The sequence below is a fragment of the Pan paniscus genome, chromosome 5, assembly GCF_029289425.2.
Source record: "Pan paniscus chromosome 5, NHGRI_mPanPan1-v2.0_pri, whole genome shotgun sequence".
Classification (NCBI taxonomy): domain Eukaryota; kingdom Metazoa; phylum Chordata; class Mammalia; order Primates; family Hominidae; genus Pan; species Pan paniscus.
The window spans coordinates 54,069,208-54,088,913 of NC_073254.2; the positions used below are offsets into that span (position 1 = coordinate 54,069,208).

At 38.6% G+C, this 19,706-nt stretch overlaps 1 protein-coding gene across 2 annotated transcripts in view; it reads right to left on the reverse strand.

Annotated features, from left to right (window-relative positions):
* Positions 1-19,706, reverse strand: part of KIF6 (kinesin family member 6) — a 389,937-nt gene that overhangs the window by 244,480 nt on the left and 125,751 nt on the right. For both annotated transcript variants that reach the window (XM_003833335.7, XM_034962039.3), the window contains exons 7-9: positions 15,447-15,653; positions 5,644-5,787; positions 4,304-4,390 (exon numbers count right to left, since the gene is read on the reverse strand). In XM_003833335.7, coding sequence (XP_003833383.2) covers positions 4,304-4,390; positions 5,644-5,787; positions 15,447-15,653 — 438 coding nt within the window. The remainder of the gene's footprint in view (positions 1-4,303; positions 4,391-5,643; positions 5,788-15,446; positions 15,654-19,706) is intronic.

A 19,706-nucleotide genomic window follows, 5' to 3' on the forward strand; every position in this document is an offset into this window, starting at 1 on the left:
AAATTTCACCTTTAAAATGATGTTTTCAAAGTATGGTTGAATGTTTAATGTGCTCAAACACTTTTTCTGCAACTAGGGATGAAATAATATAATTTCTTTCTTTAAACTCTGAATGTGATGAATCATATTAATTCATGTGATTAGTATTTTAGTATAAACCATCTCAGGCATACAAAATAGTATAAAAGAATACCTTGTACCCACTACTTAGCTTAAGTGAACATCCATGTACCCTGTACTTAAGAAACAGAACATTACAGACCTGTCTGAAGACCTCACCCCTGCATAGTCTTCCCTGAATGAATTCCCCATTACCATTATCCTAAATTTGGTTTTAACTTTTCTCATTTTTTTCTTACAATATACATTGATGCATTCTCTAGTGATAGATTACTTTGAATTCCCAAAATAAACCCAACTAGTTCATGATAGTACATGTCATATTAATAATCTTCCTATCATAATGCAAAATTCCTAAAAGAAAAATTAGCAGGCTTGATCCAGCTTTCATCCTTTCTGGAATATTTGGTAGTACTCAAAACTTGAAAGAAAAACACCATAGGATCTGGTCTGTCCTTCCTTCCTTTCTTCCTCTTAGTAGCTTTACTTTCTTTTTTTTTTTTTTTTTTTTTTTTGACACAGAGTTTTGCTCTTGTTGCCCAGGCTGGAGTGCAATGGTGCCATCTCAGCTCACTGCAACCTCCACATTCCAGGTTCAAGCGATTTTCCTGCCTCAGCCTCCTGAGTAGCTGGAATTACTAGTGCCTGCCACCATGCTTGGCTAATTTCTGTATTTTTAGTAGAGACAAGGTGTCACCATGTTGGCCATGCACCTGACCTCAGGTGATCCACCCACTGGGCCTCCCAAAGTACTGGGATTACAGGCATGAGCCACTGCGCCCGGCCCGCTTTACTCATTTTCTAACTTCTTTTGCTTGGGGATTGTCAGACTAAAGGGGTTATGTAAATTTGAATTTCAAACCTACAGGAGGTAGAGCTAGGGTTTCAAATTTTTCAAAGTAGTTTTCAGAAAAACTACTTTTTGTTTTACCTATAGTCCATTCGAAAGCGGACAAGCTGCCCTGACATCTCCATATGGTAGTGGATAGATTTTTTTTTTATAGTTCTCCCTTTCACTGGTTTTATGTTGGGGAAAAGAGAGGATGTCTTAGGTTCAGCATCCATCTTGCAACATCCCAGGGCTTTAATCTCTATTCCTTTGCTACAACCTCCTTTACATCTCCACTCCAGGACAACTGCAGCCTCAGCTTAGTTTTTGGGCCCTGGAGAATTCCCTTACTTCCTTTCAACCTTACATATGTATTTCAAAGATGCTTAGGTATATAGGTGAGTTTCAGATTATTTGGGCCATATCAACAGGACCAGAAATCCCAAAGAACATGATATTGAGTATTTTGAACATGTCACTGTTCCGAGAATTTTACTGAAATGTATAGGATCATGTGGGTTTTGTTTGCTTCTTTTTTAAAAATATTCTTAGGATCATCAATCTATACAGAACGAAAATCCTGAGATAGTAACTACATTGGCACCCTTCTCTATTAAACTAATATTGATGTCATATTTTCTATTTTTACTAAGGCTTTTAAGTCAAATCTAATACCAAATTATTCTCCTGTCTTATTGAATAAAAATCTCAAAACTAAGCCAAGTTTTTTTGGTTTTGAGATTACTACAGTTATGCCTCCCATCCAATTACTGAAGGAACCCTGGCATTAGAGACATCCTTAGGAGATTTGAGCTCATGCCCAATCACCACAGGCTCTGGCCTTGCTCATAGTTCTTTTACCACCTTGTCTCTCTGAGATACCAATACTTTTTTTGTTTTGTTTTGTTTGGTTTTTTTTGAGATGGAGTTTTGCTCTTATTGCCCAGGCTGGAGTGCAATGGCGCAATCTCGGTTCACTGTAACCTCTACCTCCTGGGTTCAAGCAATTCTCCTGCCTCAGCCTCCGGAGTAGCTGGGATTACAGCCATGTACCTCCACGCCCGGCTATTTTTTTTGTATTTTTAGTAGAGACGGGGTTTCTCCATGTTGATCCAGCTGGTTTCAAACTCCTGACCTCAGGTGATCCGTCCGCCTCAGCCTCCCAAAGTGCTGGGATTACAGGCGTGAGCCACCGTGCCCGGCCTGAGGTACCAATACTTTTAAAGAAAGCAGGGCAAATCCTTATCGGCTGGCTCCATATTTGCCATTAAATTTTAAAAGTAAGATATAGGAAATGCCACCCAAGTTTTGTCTTGAGTGGTTTGTAGGACAAATTCTCAACTGTCATTTGTGCCTCAGACAAGCTCTATACATAAAATGACTGACAGTAATGTCAGTTTTTAGAGGCAATTATAAAAGAGACCAGGAAACAACACTTGTCAATTACCAGATTAATCTGCACCAGGAAGACCTCAACATTTGTTCAATTATCAGCTATTAGCTTTTGATTCCTGATTTCTCTTTTCTTCAAATCTCTCACAGACCTATATCAAACACATAATAATGTTTACCTTTCTTCAAATTCTTCACATTCCTTCCAAGAAAAGTCTCTAGCCAAATGCAAAAAACAAACAAACAAAAAACCAAAAAAACAAAACCCTCCAATGTCTAATATGTTTATTTTCTTTAAATTCTGAACTAGTTTTTGTCTTGGGGCTAATAACTTTGTTAACTCTCTTTCTCATTCAGCACTGTAATGCTATAGGGCTTCTGGAAGGGTAGGGACAGCAACAAAATCCACCCTAGCAGTTCAGTTCCACTCGAATCTTGACTTTGCATGCTGTCTCCTCTCTCCAGCAGGAACACTGTGTGATGCTGATACCTGACCAGGGCCTTTGCTGAAACAGATCCTGCCTCACTCATTGGTTTCTCCAGAAGAGAACTCCATCAGAGGAGCTTGGTGCTTTCTGAGGCAAGAAGAACATAACAGACAGCCCCATTATTCCTTTGTCCTCTTTCCCCCTCTGTCCTTCCATGGCAAGAAAGAGGAGAAAGGACAAACAATCAAGAGGAAGTAATTAATATGGGTAACAATTAATTTGTTGGTTTTTTTTTTTGATTTGAGAAATTTATAAATGAAACACTGTTGGTAGGATTTCACTTCTTTTTTTTTACAGTGCAGGTTACTAAGCCCCTACCAGCTTATTTTCTAGAGAAATAAGAAAAACTGAGTGATTTGAAAAATGATGCAATCTTAATTATGGAATTTGATACAATTGAGATAGTTTATTTTAACATTTTCAATGTTGGCATAAATGGATTCAGTGTTGCATTTTCATTTACAGAAAACTAACAAACTAGAGAATAGAAAATATCTGCATTTATGATGAGCTAAATTATTACCATGTAAATTTTTTTTGCTTAAAAACAGTTCTTTGATAAAGCAGGATTTACTGTTATAAAACTAGAAGTTTGACAGATCAAGCCAATAATGAATTTTAAAAAACTCTAGAACAAATAACAGAACAAGTATGTAAAATATGGTTCTACTGAATGGCTATTAGGACTTTTCTTTCTTTCTGAGCTTTTATATAAGATGGACTATTATTGGCCCGGCGCGGTGGCTCACACCTATAATCCTAGCACCTTGGGAGGCCAAGGTGGGTGGACTGCCTGAGCTCAGGAGTTTGAGACCAGCCTAGGCAACATGGTGAAACCCCGTCTCTACTAAAATACAAAAGAAATTAGCTGGTTGTGGCGGCGTGTGCCTGTGGTCCCAGCTACTTGGGAGGCTGAGGCAGGAGAATTGCTTGAGAGGCGGAGGTTGCAGTGAGCCAAGATTGCACCACTGCACTCCATACTCTAGCCTGAGCAAGACTCTGTCTCTACAAAAAAAACAAACAAACAAACAAAAAAAACAGACTATTATTGTCTCTAGATAGTTAAACTGATGTATTTTGAAAGGCTAAGTTCTGCATATAGATGTAATCATGTGTGGTTCTGTTGTATGAGTCCTTAGGATTCCCTGCATGTCTTTGAAGTGAAACAATGGGGAGCTGCAAGTAGGAAGAGCAGTGGCTCTTGAGTTAGATTGCCTGCGTGTGAAGCCTGACTCTGCTACTTATTAGCACTTATGACTGAGCAAGTTATCAAACATCTTTTTACCTCAGTTTTGTCATCTTTAAGGTGGAGATAGAGATGGCATCTACTCATAGGTTATTTAGAGGATTAAATGAGTTAATATGTTTCCACTACTTAGAACATGCCCAGTATAGAGCAAGTGCACCTACAAGTTTTAGCTAATCTTTGATATACTTTAATATATTTTTAAAAATATAGTTAAAAGTTGCTTACTAATCTGGGATCAATTTCTTCATTAAGAACAGCTTCATTCTTTATGAGTGCCACTCGCTGTGCAAATCTGCAGGTTGATATAGACTCCTAAGAAAGCAAAGTAACTTCTTAAAATATTATGGCATAGAGAGATATTTCTCTCTAGATAAAACTTATTTTTTATTCACAGAAAAAAGATACACACCTAAAAAGTGATGTGTATAAAACTCACAGTGAGGAACTATGCCCCTAAATTAGGAAGCTTTGCTCTAGAACAACAGTCCCCAACCTTTTTTGGCCACAAGGGCCTGGTTTTGTGGAAGACAATTTTTCCATGGACAGAGGGTGCAGGTGGTGTGGCTTCAGGATGAAACTGTTCCAACTCAGATCATCAGGCATTAGATTCTCATAAGGAGCGGGCAACCTAGATCCCTCGCATGTGCAGTTCACAATTGGGTTCACGCTCTTATGAGAATCTAATGGCACCAACTGATTTGACAGGCAGTAATGCTGGCTCCACCACCACTCACCTCCTGCTGTGCAGCTCAGCCCCTAATAGGCCACAGACCTGGTACTGGTCCATGGCTTGCGGGTTGGGGACCCCTGCTCTAGAACATTATTTTTTAACCAATTTTATTTTGGCTTAATAAAATTACCAATCACAAAAAGTGAGAGATCACAAGGTCCTAAGTGGCAGCTGGTATAGTATGTGTTTTCAGTTGTTGATCACTTAGACCAGAACCACATATATAAATCATAATCATAGCAAGAGCCATAATCCACACACATGAAAGATCACAAAATAAAGATTCATAATAGGTCAAAAAGAGAGGCTTGTCAAGGCATCTTACAATCAAAGTCTTGGCCTTGTTTCCTCTTCTGGGGAGTGTCTGGATCCCAAACATTAAACATCAGCTGGCTCTAAAGCAACCCAGAAGAGCCATTCAGCAGCTGGCTCCTGCCAAAGCATCCTGGTTGCTTCACTCAGCAACATTTCTAGGGACACATCTCAGAGATATCTCCAAGGTATCCGGATCTTAGTCATCAGGGCAAAATCAAGCAAGAGAAGCAGATGGGTCAGCTCTCCCATTTCTTTGGGTGACATTGCCAACCCATCAGTAGGCCTTCCAAAATTTGTGTATCAGGCTTCTTCAAACTATCCTGTGCTATGTGAAGTCAATTCTCAAATGGGGTTATTATAACAATGACAAATAGCCCACAGCTGTGAACTCTGTAGGGTACTGCCCTCTGAAGGCATACCCAGCTGAAAAGGTAGAAACCCACCCAAGAGCCTCAACTCTGTCTCACGTGCTAGCAGTAAAAACCTAGATTAAGATCTCCAGAAAGAAGAGCCAACATACATCAAGATTCCTTTTCTCCAAGGAGAGTGTTGCAATCATAGTTGTCATGCAGTTCCCTCCCAAACTGTCTCTTAGGACGCTGGTCATCATGGAGTTTCTATAAGGAATGTGCGAACGGTGCTTTTCTGAAAGGGCAATGATAACCTGTGGTAAAGTAGAAAGATAATGGGATTAATTTAGCAAGAAAATGCACTCCTGACAAACAACAGAGCTTCAATAGCAATAAAAATGCAAAAGGAAATAATAGCTAAATGCACGGTGAAGCCCAAAACTTAAGTACAGAATAAATATCTTGACAACAATATTCAGTACAAGATGGTGAAGACTGAATAAAGTAAATGTAGTGTAACTGTAGCATTGTGAGCCCCATAATTTTTGGACAAATGAAATAACCTGTATAGAACTGGATACACTATTATTCTGTTTTTAACGATTGGAAAATTTGTATGAAAACACAAGAGTAAAACATGCCTGATTACTTTAGTTACTTTAATACTACCAAAATTGGGCTGTACGCCAGTAAGCAAGAACTAAGGGAAACAGTATAGGATAGTGGTTGAGGTCCCAGATTCTCATGCAAGATTGTCTAGGTGCAAGTCCTAGCTTTCCTAGGGCACGTCACTCAACATGCCTCAGTCACCTCATCTGTAAAATAGGAATAAAAATAGTACCTACCTCATAGGTAGTTGAGATGATTAAAAGAGTTAAAATGTGCAAATTATTTTGAATAGTACCTAGCCCATAACAAGTGCTGTATATAGGTTTGCTCCCATTGTAAGCAACGGGTAGTTGACCTTGGTTCAATTCAGGCTTGCTCACCTTACTCTTCATGAGTTCCTTAGGTACTTAATAGGAAGGTTCTAGATAGATGGATGGCAGATGGAGCAAAGGCTGCTGGGGTTGTCCCGAAAGGAGGCACCTGGGGCTCAGGGTTATCCTGGGCAGACAAATCCAGTGCTAGAATGTTCATTACAAAGCAGCAGGAATCAGCCACCCACAGGATGTGTCTTTAAGGGCATCACAAAGCCCTAGCTCCTGAGAATACCTCCGCCAATGCCTGTCATTGTTCTAGTCCTCCCTCCTTCCAGGTGTGTGATTTCCATCACCAGAACCTCCTCTACTCTTTTGGTTTACAAAACAAAAAGGGAGCATTGCTTTCTGAAGGCTGTTTTGAGCAAAATATGTAACTATACCACTAGTCTCATTCTAAATTCATGACCACAGGTGTTGGTAAATTCAGTCATCCTGTGATCTCTCTCTCTCAAAAATCACTTTTCAACTCTCAGAAATGAGACCTTCACACTTTTCTCCTTTTTCTTCAAACCTTTGTTCACCCTCTCCTCTCCTCAATTTCACTTCGAGCTGATGGCCACACTTCTACTAGATATGAAAGATATAGATTCGGAACCCTGACCAGGACTATCTCATGTCTCCATCATTAAAGCCCCTGTACATTCTGCCCTTCACCTTCTTATTGTCCTGCTCCTGTCTAAGGCCAGCCCTCCATCCTTGGCCTCATCTGCTCCCTCCTACTTTTCTCCTACAATTACCTCCTCTCTCTTCTGAATTAATTTCCCTTTCATCTGGATAATTCCCATTCTGCATGCCCACTACAGTCCTAAACTAAGATGGCTCTTGCCAAGGTCATCAGCAACCTTCATTGTACCAAGAGCACTGATTGCCATCTTACTAGACTTCTGAGCTGAGTAAGCATGCAACACTGGTACTCATTGCCTCCCTTGGGAAACACTTTGTTCACCTGGTAACTGGGACACTACACTTTCCTGGTTTTCATCTTTCCTCGAAAACTAGTTAATGAATGTTTCTTTTTTCTTATTCCCAAATTACAAACTTTGTAGTGCCCCAGGGCTCAGTTCTTGATCCTCTTTTCTGTCTTATCTACACTTTCTCCCTATGTAATCTCATCCAATCACCTGGCTTTAATTATTATTTAATTAATTAATTTATTTATTTGAGACAGAGTCTTGCTCTGTTTCGCAGGCTGGAATGCTGAAGTGTGGTGGCACAATCTCAGCTCACTGTAGCCTTTGCCTCCTGGGTTCAAGTGAGCCTTGTGCCTCAGCCTCCGGAGTAGCTGGGATTACAGGCGTGCACCACCACACCCAGCTAATTTTTTGTATTTTTAGTAGAGTTGGGGTTTTGCTATGTTGGCCAGGCTGGTCTCAAACTCCTGGCTCCAGTGATCCACCCGCCTCGGCCTCCCAAAGTGCTAGGATTACAGGTGTGAGCCACTGTGCCCAGCCATTGCCTGGCTTTTAAATGCATTTATATCCTGATGTCTTCCCAATTTATACCATCAATCTCAACCTCTTCCCTGTGCTGCTATCATCTTGGCAACTCTACATCTCCACCTGGATTTCTATTCTTGATTTTCTTTCCTCTCTGCCCCCAAGCCTGATTCTTTCCCAGATCTCACCTATTATTATTAAGACCCCAGCATCAACCCGGTTGCTCAAGCCAAAACCTTAGGCAATCATCCTTGATTTGTCTTCATCCCCAATATCCAATCCATCAGCAATTTCTATTAGGTTTACCTATAAAACTTGCCAAGAATTGGACCACTCCTTACCACCACCACTCCAGTTCAAACCTCTGGGCTCCCTTGCTTGGGCAACCACACAGGCCTTGGATTAGTCTCCCTGCTTCTACTTTTGCCCTTCCATGATCTGTTCTCCACACAGCAGCCAGAGAAATCTTCACACAATCTGTTATGCCAAGTTGCTCCCTAATACACTTAGCATAATATCCCAGCTCCTGTGTGGTCCATCCCTGTCGACTTATCTGACATCATGTCCTGTCATGTTCCCTGGGCCTGCACTGGCCTTCTGACTGTTGATTCAGCCTGTCGAGCTTATCCCCACATCAGAGTCTCTGAAATTGCTGTTCCTTCTGCCTAGCATGCTCTTGCCCCAGATTTCCATACAGCATACAGCTTTCTGCTTCTCATTATTCACATCTTTGCTCAAATTTTGTTTTCTCACAAGGGCCTTCCCTGGACACCCTATCAAAAATAATAACCTATCTCCAGCCTGTTAATCTTTTTTTATTTTTCTTATACTACTTATCACTATTTAAAATTATATCTAGGTACTTATTTGTTATCTGCTTCCCCTCTAGGCTTTCTGCTCTGCAAGGCCAAAGACGTTGTCTCTCTTCTTCATAGCTCGACCCCCACTGCGGAGAACAGTGCTCAGCACTTGGTAACATGGCAGAAACAAAGCTGTCTCCCTCAGTTCTCGTGGCAGCCCTCATTCTAGTTTGACTTCCTATGAAATTACTTTTCCTAGTTGTCTTGAAGGTCATGTTTTGCTTAAGATGTAGCTCCACCAAGCAGACAGCCCTATGTGGGGTTTGGAGGTGAGCAGTGAGAGGTGGTAGCCATAAGGAGGAACATCAGATCTGTGGGGGGCATGGTGGCAGAGGCATCTGGTTCTTCTGAGGCAGTTGCAGGGAAGTTTCTGGAATCCAGTGCCATGTGGCTATACAGTAGTACTTTGCAGAGCAGTTTAGTGGTGTGGTTAGGTGTGTCTCCTGGTTGCTCTGTGTAGCAGCCAAACCCAGTTTTCTGACTTTTCTTGAGATTCTTTATGTTTAATAAACCATGCTTCTTAAAATAGCTAGAGCAGATTTTCCAGTTTACAACTAAGAAATCTGACAAATATAAAATGTGCTCAACAAATTTTTGTTAAGTAAATCAATGAATGCATGAGAAGATTACTTAGTATGTCCTAGGAAGGCAGTATGAAGGTCATCAGCATGGAATGAGGTTTGAGAGAACCAAGTTTCAGTGTAATTGGAAAGGAGGTGGGGAATATGGCAGACCCAAGTCAGAGTGGCAAGAGATGCCAAGCAGAACTCTAGCCTCTAAGAACAAAGAGGACAGATTAAGTATCTGAAACAGGCAAGGTGTGCCCAAATACCCAAACAGGGGCTGGGCTGACAGATGTGCAGACAGTGTGGCATTATTGCTTATAAATAATTTCTCTAAGTACTTTGAAGTTCTTATATAAAACAAATGTCACTTTTTTTCCTGCTCTAGGAAACAATATTGATGTCTTTTCATTCAATGGCTTTATTGACAACTTAGAGAACCTAAAGGAGAATATGCTTATTAAACTTCTTGATGATATATATATGTGTGTGTGTATGTGTGTGTGTGTGTATATATATATATATATATATATTTTTTTTTTTTTTTTTTTGAGATGGAGGTTTCACTCTTGTTGCCCAGGCTGGAGTGTAATGGCATGACCTGGGCTCACTGGAACCTCTGCCTCCTGGAATCAAGCGATTCGCCAGCCTCAGCCTCCCGAGTAGCTGGGATTATAGGCATGCAGCACCATGCCCAGTTAATTTTGTATTTTTAGTAGAGATGGAGTTTCACCATGTTGGCCAGGCTGATCTCAAACCCCTGACCTCAAGTGATCCACCCACCTTTGCCTCCTAAAGTGCTGGGATTACAGGCATCAGCCACCATGCCCAACCCCTGTTGATATTAAATTAAATCATGTGTTAGTAAACTTGCTTTTGGTTGCAAGAAACAGAAAATGTAACCCAAACTGGTTTTAATTATAAGGGAAATTTATTGGTTCATGTGATTGAAACAGGAAAGGCTTTAGATTAGAAGGAAACAAAAGATTAATGCTACTATCAAGGACTTAGTTTTTGCCTATATCTCAGCTATATCTTCCATGTGGTAGAAGTCAGTCTCTTCTTGCGGCCCCACAATGGTTGCCAAAAGCCCTGATGTTATATACTTCCTTATTCATAACTTAGGTGAGAAAGAATTCTTTTTCCCTAATCATTAAACAAAATTCCTGAGCTTCAGTAGGCATGAGCTTGGGTCCTGGGCCCATCCTTGAACTAATCACTGTAGCCAGGAGAAAGACAGTCTCCAATTCACTTAGATCAGTCAGGATCTACCTGGGGCGCTGGGACGGGCTCCTGGCTGAGCTTCTCATTGTTATGGACATTGCAGAGGCAATTCCTATGTCCTCTCTAGAAAGGGCTCTCTAAAGAATTAGAGATCAAACTGGAATTACGGATTAGAAAATATAGTCTTAAAAATGGAGAAAATGAAGGCAGTCATCTTAGGGAAATCTCTTAAATAAAGTGAGCTTCTTAAATAAAGTGAGCCTCAGTTCCCTCACTTGTAAAAGTGGTATTGGAATGTCTATCTCACAAAAATGTTTTAAAGATTAATAGAGATTATTTCTGGAATAGTTCTTAGTAAGCAAAAAAGCACTCAGTGATATGGAAGGAAATGTTCTTATGAAACGTTTGAAGACTAATCTTCATCATATAAACACGGTCCTGGGCCGTTTCTTTAGAAGAGGACCGTGAGAAGGTACCTTATCAGCTCTCAAGGAGCTTTAGGAATGCTATAAGCCCAGCCCACCTGGAGCAGATGTAAAACTTTGGAATGACCCAGAAATGGCAGGTGTTCAGGAAAGAGGCAGAGGTAGATTATTCTTTGTGAGGCTGGTGTGAGTTCTTAAATTGGGCAGGAGCCAAATGATCTGAAAGGCACAGGAAAATGCGGTGGTCATAAAACCTGACTTTTTGGCCAGGAGCGGTGGCTCACACCTGTAATCCCAGCACTTTGGGAGGCTGAGGCGGGTGGATCACGAGGTCAGGAGATCAAGACCATCCTGGCTAACATGGTGAAACCCCATCTCTACCAAAAATACAAAAAATTAGCCAGGTGTGGTGGCTGGCGCCTGTAGTCCCAGCTACTCGGGAGGCTGAGTCAGGAGAATGGCAAGAACCCGGGAGATGGAGGTTGCAGTGAGCTGAGATCATGCCACTGCACCCCAGCCTGGGCGACAGAGTGAGACTCCGTCTCAAAACAAACAAACAAACAAACAAACCTGACTTTTTTTATTGTTTCCTTCCATCTTAGATTGCATGTACAAATACAATGGTAAATATTCCTGAAGTTATTCTCTAACTGACAAGGAGTAGAACCTCACATTATGCTTAATAATATCTCCAAGTACCTAGAAACTGTGCCTGCAATCAATAATTCTATTTACTGTTTAATGAGTTAAAGACTTTAAACAAAAAAGAGCTCAGAAGTGTTTGGAAAATTATCCTATGGAAATTGACAACATTTGGAGTGTTACAATTGGCACTGACACCATTACTTTTTCTCCTAAACACAACACATTCAGTTGGAAACTAAATGGAAACTAAAACTCTGAGAAAGTCCCATTTATGTTGAATAAATGGCTGAAGGCAACTCTGATTCTGATTTCCATAGCAGTACAGAGCAAGCACTTCATTTCCTATGGTTTCTCACTTGATGTTTGGGCTGATAGAGGCTGTGGGTCACACCGGGAGCACTCAGTGAGATTTAGGACAGGTATGTATGTCTCCCTCTTCCTCCCATGAACTCAATTTCTAAGGCCAAGATGTATCCTGTTATTGTGGCTTAAAATGTTTTTGAGGAAACTTTTTGGAAAAAGTACTGCATATACAAGGAGAACTCCAAAACCAACCATACTCTGGCAAAAAGAAAGTTATTTACTTGTGAACACAATAAAGTCCATTCAACTCAGAGAGGTTGCACCCTTTGAGCAGGTGTGAGGTCTCACAGTTATGGCCAAAAAAGTAATTATAATGCTGCATGGAATTTGTGGAACCAATGTAGGCTAATTAAGGTAAAGCAAGTTACCAAATGGTTTCCCATTCCATCTCTGTCTTATATATTGAAAGTGAGAGAGAGAGGGGATAGGGATATAATTGATTACCAACACTCACATGGATTTCTATTATAGGTTTTAAATTACTATATTGCTAAGTATTTATTTGTATGCTTTGCTGTTCTGCTGGCTAACATGATAGTCCTGCCTACTTCTCAGTCATTCATTTATCCTCATTGTCTAACGTAACTCACAGCACCCAGTAAACATTCAATCACAATTTGTTGAATGAATGAATGAATGAAGCTAATTAAACTAAATTGTGTTACACTTCCAGTCTCATTAGTGCCATAATAAAGTACTACATAAAGAGAAATTGATTAACAAAAGTCCTTGAATTTTGTTATTAATTAAACATCTTCCCACTCTCTTTATTATTCTTATTCCTATGTACTGTTTGGTTTTCTCTTCTTTCTGTGTGAAATTCAAAAATTTCTCTTCAACCGACCTACTTGCTCTCTAGCAGCTACTCCTAGATTTACTCAGCCTAACATCTCCATGTTCACAGATGAGTTTTTCCATATTTATGTTCTTTCCTCTCCCACTAATCTCTTCTCTATTATCTTATGTTGAACCTTCTATTTTCCTGTGAAGACACTTGTGTATCAGTGTAAATGGCTAACAGCTGGAGTGATGCAGTGGGTGAAAATGAAACATCGGTTACAGAGACCAAGGGGCAATGACATGTGAATGTCATTGAGACTCTGAGCAAATTCATCCCCCTGGGCTGGAACTAAGGGCTGACAGGTTTGCAATTCCCACTGCCTGACATGCTCTGCCCCATCCTTGACTGGCTCGCTTCTATTCATTCCTCTGCGTGGTATCAGACCCTAAGAAAACCATCTTCAACTCTCACCTCCTCAGTCTGAGTCAGATACCCTGCTACAAGCTCCTCTCACTCCTTTTACTTTCTCTTCACTGCTCTCACCTGGCTTACAGCCACATACTTAAAGATTACGTCTTTAATTCATGTCTCCCTGCACTAGACCATTAGGTTTTTGGGGAAAGGACTGTTTCTATTTTGTTCACACTAGGCTCCAGTGCCTAGCACAGCCCTCAGCACATGGTAGGTCATTATAAATATTTGTTTGATAAATAAATTAATGATATAGAAAATCCGATGCCACATAGCCCCCAAGACTACTCACACGAGGCTGTCATAAGAATTTTGAAGAGAAGAAATGTGAGGAGAGGAATAGTTTTAGTGACACATAGCAGCTTGCAAAAGCTTATAGAATTAAAAAAAAAAGAATTAAGGGCAGAACATTTCTCTTGAGTGATTACAATTGGTGGGAAGTCTGATTCAACTGATGAACCTAATTTTGTATGAACAGATGGATATAATGGAAATTAAAACAGACAGTGCTACCATCCAAAACAAGCAGACACATTTCTTTGAAATAAAGCACTTTGAATACAGTCCATTATGTTTTCATATCAATGTTCTATAAGTGTTCTATTAAGTAAAAAGCTCTGTTAAGCTTAAGTAGTGTGTAATATTTGAGCAAGAAAGAGCTTAGGAATGCTGACTCTTGTTAAAAACACTAGAATGATCTGAATACCAGGCAGGCCTTAATCTCTTGGTGCTGCCTGACTGGGATTCATCTGGTTGGAGTCTGGCCATGTGCACCTTGTTCAGATAGGGTCCCTTAGGTTTCTCTCCATCTGCTTTTTTAGCCAATGTGATGATTACATAGCATTTAACATCGAGGCAACATCAGTCTCAGAAGGATTCATTAAGCAGTTAAAAAAAGGTTTTATTTTTTTCCCCTCTAATCTTTTAGCTGCAACATTTGTTAACAAGTCCTTCTGCCTCACAAGACTCTGTACTTCTCCACTCCAATTTTTGATCATGTTTCTTATTTTTTATTTTATTATTATTTTTTAGAAATTGGAAGTAGTTGCCATCTTTAACATTCATCTCACAGCCCTTATACTCAAAAAGCTAAATGGAACTTGAGAAATCATCTAATTCAATCCACTCATTTTAGAGATGAATTTTTTTTTCTGAAAGATTTATTTAGCTAAATTCAGATGAATGTTCTCTCCCCTGGCATTAAATTTAGAAATTAAAAATAGAGCACATGCTGGGGTGGATTGTAATCAGCCTGGGGTAGAAGTAGGAAGGGAAAGCTACAAGGCTAACAGAACCATCGTGGGGTCAAAATTACCAACGAAATGAAGTCTCCCCAAACAGAAAACATGTCGGTTATCTCAAAGTCATGTTCCCATCGTTAATCTACTAGCCTGAAAACAGGCAAAAGGAAGCCATTTGTAACCTCTATTTACACCAACTACTAAATTTTACAATAAAGCAGTAAGACAAAAAGTGAAAAAAGGTATAGGCTGTGAAGCCAAGTAAATCTAGGTTCTAATCCTCACCCTCCCCTAGCTGGGTAATCTTGTGGGAAGGCCTTTGGAAGACTTGAATTTTAAAATCTGTATGAGGGGGATAGTAACTAACACCTACAATGTAGGGCTGTTGTGAGGTTTCAATAAAATGGTATATACAAAATGCTAGTAGATCTACCAATGTTTCTGGCAGCATTATTCACAATAGCCAAAAGGTAGAAACAATGCAAATACCCATCAAGAGATGAATGTATAAACAGCATGTGATGCAGACATACAATTGGATATTGTTCAATTTGAAAAAGGAAGAAATTCTGATACATGCTACAATATGGATGAATCTTGAAAACATTATGCTAAGTGAAATAAACCAGACACAAAAGGACAGATGTTGCATAATTCCACTTACATGAGGCACCTGGAATAGGCAAATTCATACAGACAGAAAGTAGAGTAGAGATGACCAGGGACTAGAGTATAGGGGAATGGGGATATTCTGTCTGATATTATAAAAGACTTTCAGAAATGGATAGTGCCAATGGTTATACAACTTTATGAATGTACTTAATGCCACTGAGTTGTACACTTAAAAATGATTAAAATGGCAAATTTTATGTTATATATATTTTATCATAATAAAAAATTCTAATAGAATGCCTGATACATAGTATGTGGTCAACACATGGTAGCTATAGTTATTAATACATCCCACTCTGCCCATTTTACCTGTTCTAAGTAATGTAGTGACAAGTTGATATACTTGGCCTCTGTTAGAAGATGGCCCCCTACTCCAGTCTTTGCGACTCGCTCTGAACCAGCCAGGTCAACCAGATGGAGTTTGGCATGTCGTACAGTTGCAGATCCTGGTTCCTTGCTTGACAAATGAATGGTGAAAATGCAGTGGGAACGGGTTGAAGCTTGGTTCATAGGAGTCTATAAAAAAATTGCAAAACAAAAATTATTTGAACAATGAAAATTTTTAAAGAATATCAAAAGATTTAAAATAATATTTCTAGTGATAAGACATTTCCCATGAAGCCAACTGTCAACTGGAGCAAAACCACTTGTAACTGAGACCTTTAAAGTAAGTTCTTCTTAATGTATTACCTCTTGGATTACTGATGACAAATGTGGATGGTTTGATTCAGAAAGTGAGAAAAGAGTTCTAATGAGGTATAGATCGAGTCCTCTTGCCAATATAACTTTATTTCATTACCTGTCTATAATCCATGCATTAACCTTGGCTTAATGCTTGAAAATGCTTAATGTTAATCTCATGGGAAAAGAGGTGAGAATGTGTGTATCAGAAAAGTTCATGATCACAATTGTAAACAAAAGCCACAGACAAAGAAACCCACCATCACTGTTACTACTCAACACTAAAGTGGAGGCCCTAGACAATACAATAAACAAGAAAAAGAAATAGAAGGCATAATAGTAGGAAAAGAAGAAATTAAAAATGTCACTATGTACAAAAAAATATGGTGGTCTACATAGAAAATGCAAGAGCATCTCCAAACAAATGGCTTAAGAACTAAAAAGTTCAGCATGGTTGCTGGATATGAGATGAATATATAAAATTAATGAGGTTCTAATAACTCACAGCAATGATTAATCAGAAAATATAATATTATTCACAATGGCAAGAAAGACAATGAAATAATAAGGGATGAATTTTCTAAAGGATATGTAATTTATAGGAAAAATGGTAAGATAATATTAAAGGACAAAGAGAACTGGAGTAAATCGTGTGCAGGATATTAATGCACCATTTCATAGATGGGAAAACTCAAAATTAATCTATATGTAAATGTCTATATATTAACCTATATATTCAATACAATTGAAATAAAAATGCTACAGGTTTTGTTTACAGAAAAAGACAAATTGATCCTAAATGGCATATAGGAAAGAAATCTTCAAATAAAATGAAAAGTAATGCTGTTCGCACTTCCTTACTGAAGTTGCTCCATCAAAAAATAAAAAGAAAAAAATGAAAAGTAATTCTGTGAAAGAATAACAATAAAAGGGGACTTTCCTGCCATTTATCAAGGTATACCACAAAGCTACAGTAATTAGAACAGTGTGGTGCTGGTGCTGGTGCAGGAGCAGACAGCTAGGTCAGTGAGACATGCTGTGCTCACTGAGGAGCTCTGTATGGGACAGATGTGACATCATACCACAGCGAAGAAAGGATGCGCTGATTTAGTAAATGGTGCTGGAATAACCAACTATCCATCTTGAAAAAAATAAACTTAGATTGCTTCCTTACACAACGCACACAAAGAAATTCCAGAATAGATTAAAGCTTTAAGTGTGAAATAACACAACTTTAGCACCAATACCATAAAACATGGAAGCATATTGTAATCAACCCAAGGAGGTAATGGATACTTTAAGATATAAAACACAAAAATAAATTGATTTAAAATATTTGACCAAGATAATCCAAAATGTAAAAACTTCAGTGTGATAAAATCCATCATAAAATTAAAACACTAGAAGATATTTGCAATACATATGGCTGACAAAATGTTAATAATAAATAAAGGACTTGGCCGGGTGTGGTGGCTCACGCCTGTAATCCCAACACTTTGGGAGGCCGAGGTAGATAGATCACTTGAGGTCAGGAGTTTGAGACCAGCCTGACCAAAATGGTGAAACCCCGTGTGTACTAAAAATACAAAAAAAACAAAAACAAAAACAAAAACAGGATTGGTGGGGCATGCCTGTAATCCCAGCTACTTGGGAGGCTGAGGCAGGAGAATACCTTGAACCCCAGAGGCAGAGGTTGCAGTGAGCCAAGATAATGCCACTGCATTCCAGCGTGGGTGGCAGAGTGAGACTCCATCTCAAAAATAAATAAATAAATACATAAATAAAATAAAGAACTCTTGCAAATCAGTGAGAAAAAGTAAGCAAAGAATATGACTAGGTAACTCATAAAGAAGAAATCTGGAAATGGTTAATGAATATTTGATAAAATGCTCAAATTTATACATAATCAGAACCACATAACTTAGAACCATAAGGTTTAAAAAATAAAGTCTAACAAAATAAGTGTTGTTGGAGATATAAGGAAATGGGAAATTTTATGTACTGCTTGTGGAAATATAAATTAAGAATAAATTTTGAGAGCAATCTGATAATATGTGGCGAAGTTCCAAATACATATAACCCACAGCCATCAATAAACTACTTGATATATTTCCTAGAGAGAAATCTTGGGCAGGTATACATATATGTGTGTGTGTGTGTGTGTGTGTGTGTGTGTGTGTATCTATATATCTATATATCTATATATGCACGATATGCGATAAGGACATATATATGTGGACATTCACTGCAACATTATTAGGGTTAGCAAGAAATTGGTGCAAGACGCACAACCTAAGTAGACATCTGTGGCAGAAAAGATTAGTAAACTGAGATAATTCAAATTACAGAGATGTTAAAATAAAGCAACTTGGGATAGATTGACATAAATGGATTTCTAAAATAGAATGCTGAGAAAAAATAGCAAGTTAAATAATGATATGAACATTATGATAGAATTTACATAATTAAAAAAGCAATATTATCTATTATTCCTGAAGCTATAACTTAGGTCATTAAGTATAAAAACATGGACCAGAAGGATACAGCAAATTAATGATAGCAATTGTGTTTGTGAGGGATGGAAATGAAAGGCCAAGAAAGGGACTTCAGCTTTATCTGCAATATTCTATTTCATTTAGTTAAAAATTATTAGAAGCAAATCCTGGATTGGAAAACATGGATGTTGGTTACATTATTCTCTGTACTTTTTTGTGTTTTACATTTTTTGGAACAAGAAAAATTAATCTGATTCAAGATACAAGTGACAAGTTAGTAGTATCATCCTCTCAAACAACAAAAAAACTAAAAATATTCCAAATGAGTATTCATATGAGTAAATATGTTCAGATCTCCACCTTTGCAAAATGAGATTTAAACAAAGAATTTCAATATGGATGCACATGTGTGCAGACAGGGTAACATATTTGAATGGCAATTCAACCAGAAATTCTTTCTGTAAATATAAATTCTTGATATACACCAGAGTTGATTTACACCAACTAGCAAAATAAAAAGATGCCAAAATGCTGGCATAGTTTTGGTGATGATGATGTAGCTAGTGAGTCAAACAGGCTGAAAATTTGACCCATTACTTGTTGCCACAATAACTATGCCCAAACCTGGCCAGTGTGTGATTTTGCCTGCTAAAGTGGATCAGCAAATAACTGTGCATGTAAAACCGCAAACTCAAATTTAGAACCTAAGTTGAGGTGTTTTGGAAGTGACTGTAAGTTATTTGCAGAACTTAAACATGGGTTTCATTTCACTGTGATAGTCGCACAACAATAAATCCTACAATACTGTAACAAAAGTCAAACTGACAATCAATATAAACAAATAACATGGAGACTTCTCAACAGCTGTCTTTAGCTTCGAAACTGATATTCTGAAACCACCATAAAATGTGAGCCATAAACGAATATTGGTAGAGTGTACCCATTTCAAAGGAATATGAGATTCACATAAACTAAAATTGTATATTCTGGAGTCTGTAATTAAAATGCAGTAATATGCTGTAGGAGTCCGTGCCTACAGTTTTGTAACTTCTCATAAATATTTTCTGCATGAAGTAGCAGTTGGTGTCCTCTTAGATAAAAATTTCTTAAACCTCAGAAAACATTCTTTATGTGGAGCTTTTTAAGTGTTATTGGATGTGCTGGTGTCTGCTCTGTGTTTATTTAAGGATGTCTTTATGTCTCATAGGCATGGCCCTACGTTTGTCCTTTTAAAGGTAAAATTGTATTAAAATGTTTCTGAAACTGCCTAAGAACAGATGGCACCATTTAGGCAGATTCATTCAAAGTTAAGCACACATTTTAAACAAATGTGCTTTTGGCACTAGCGACTGTGCCTTTGGGAAAATTTTAGTGATGATTAATCACCTGCATG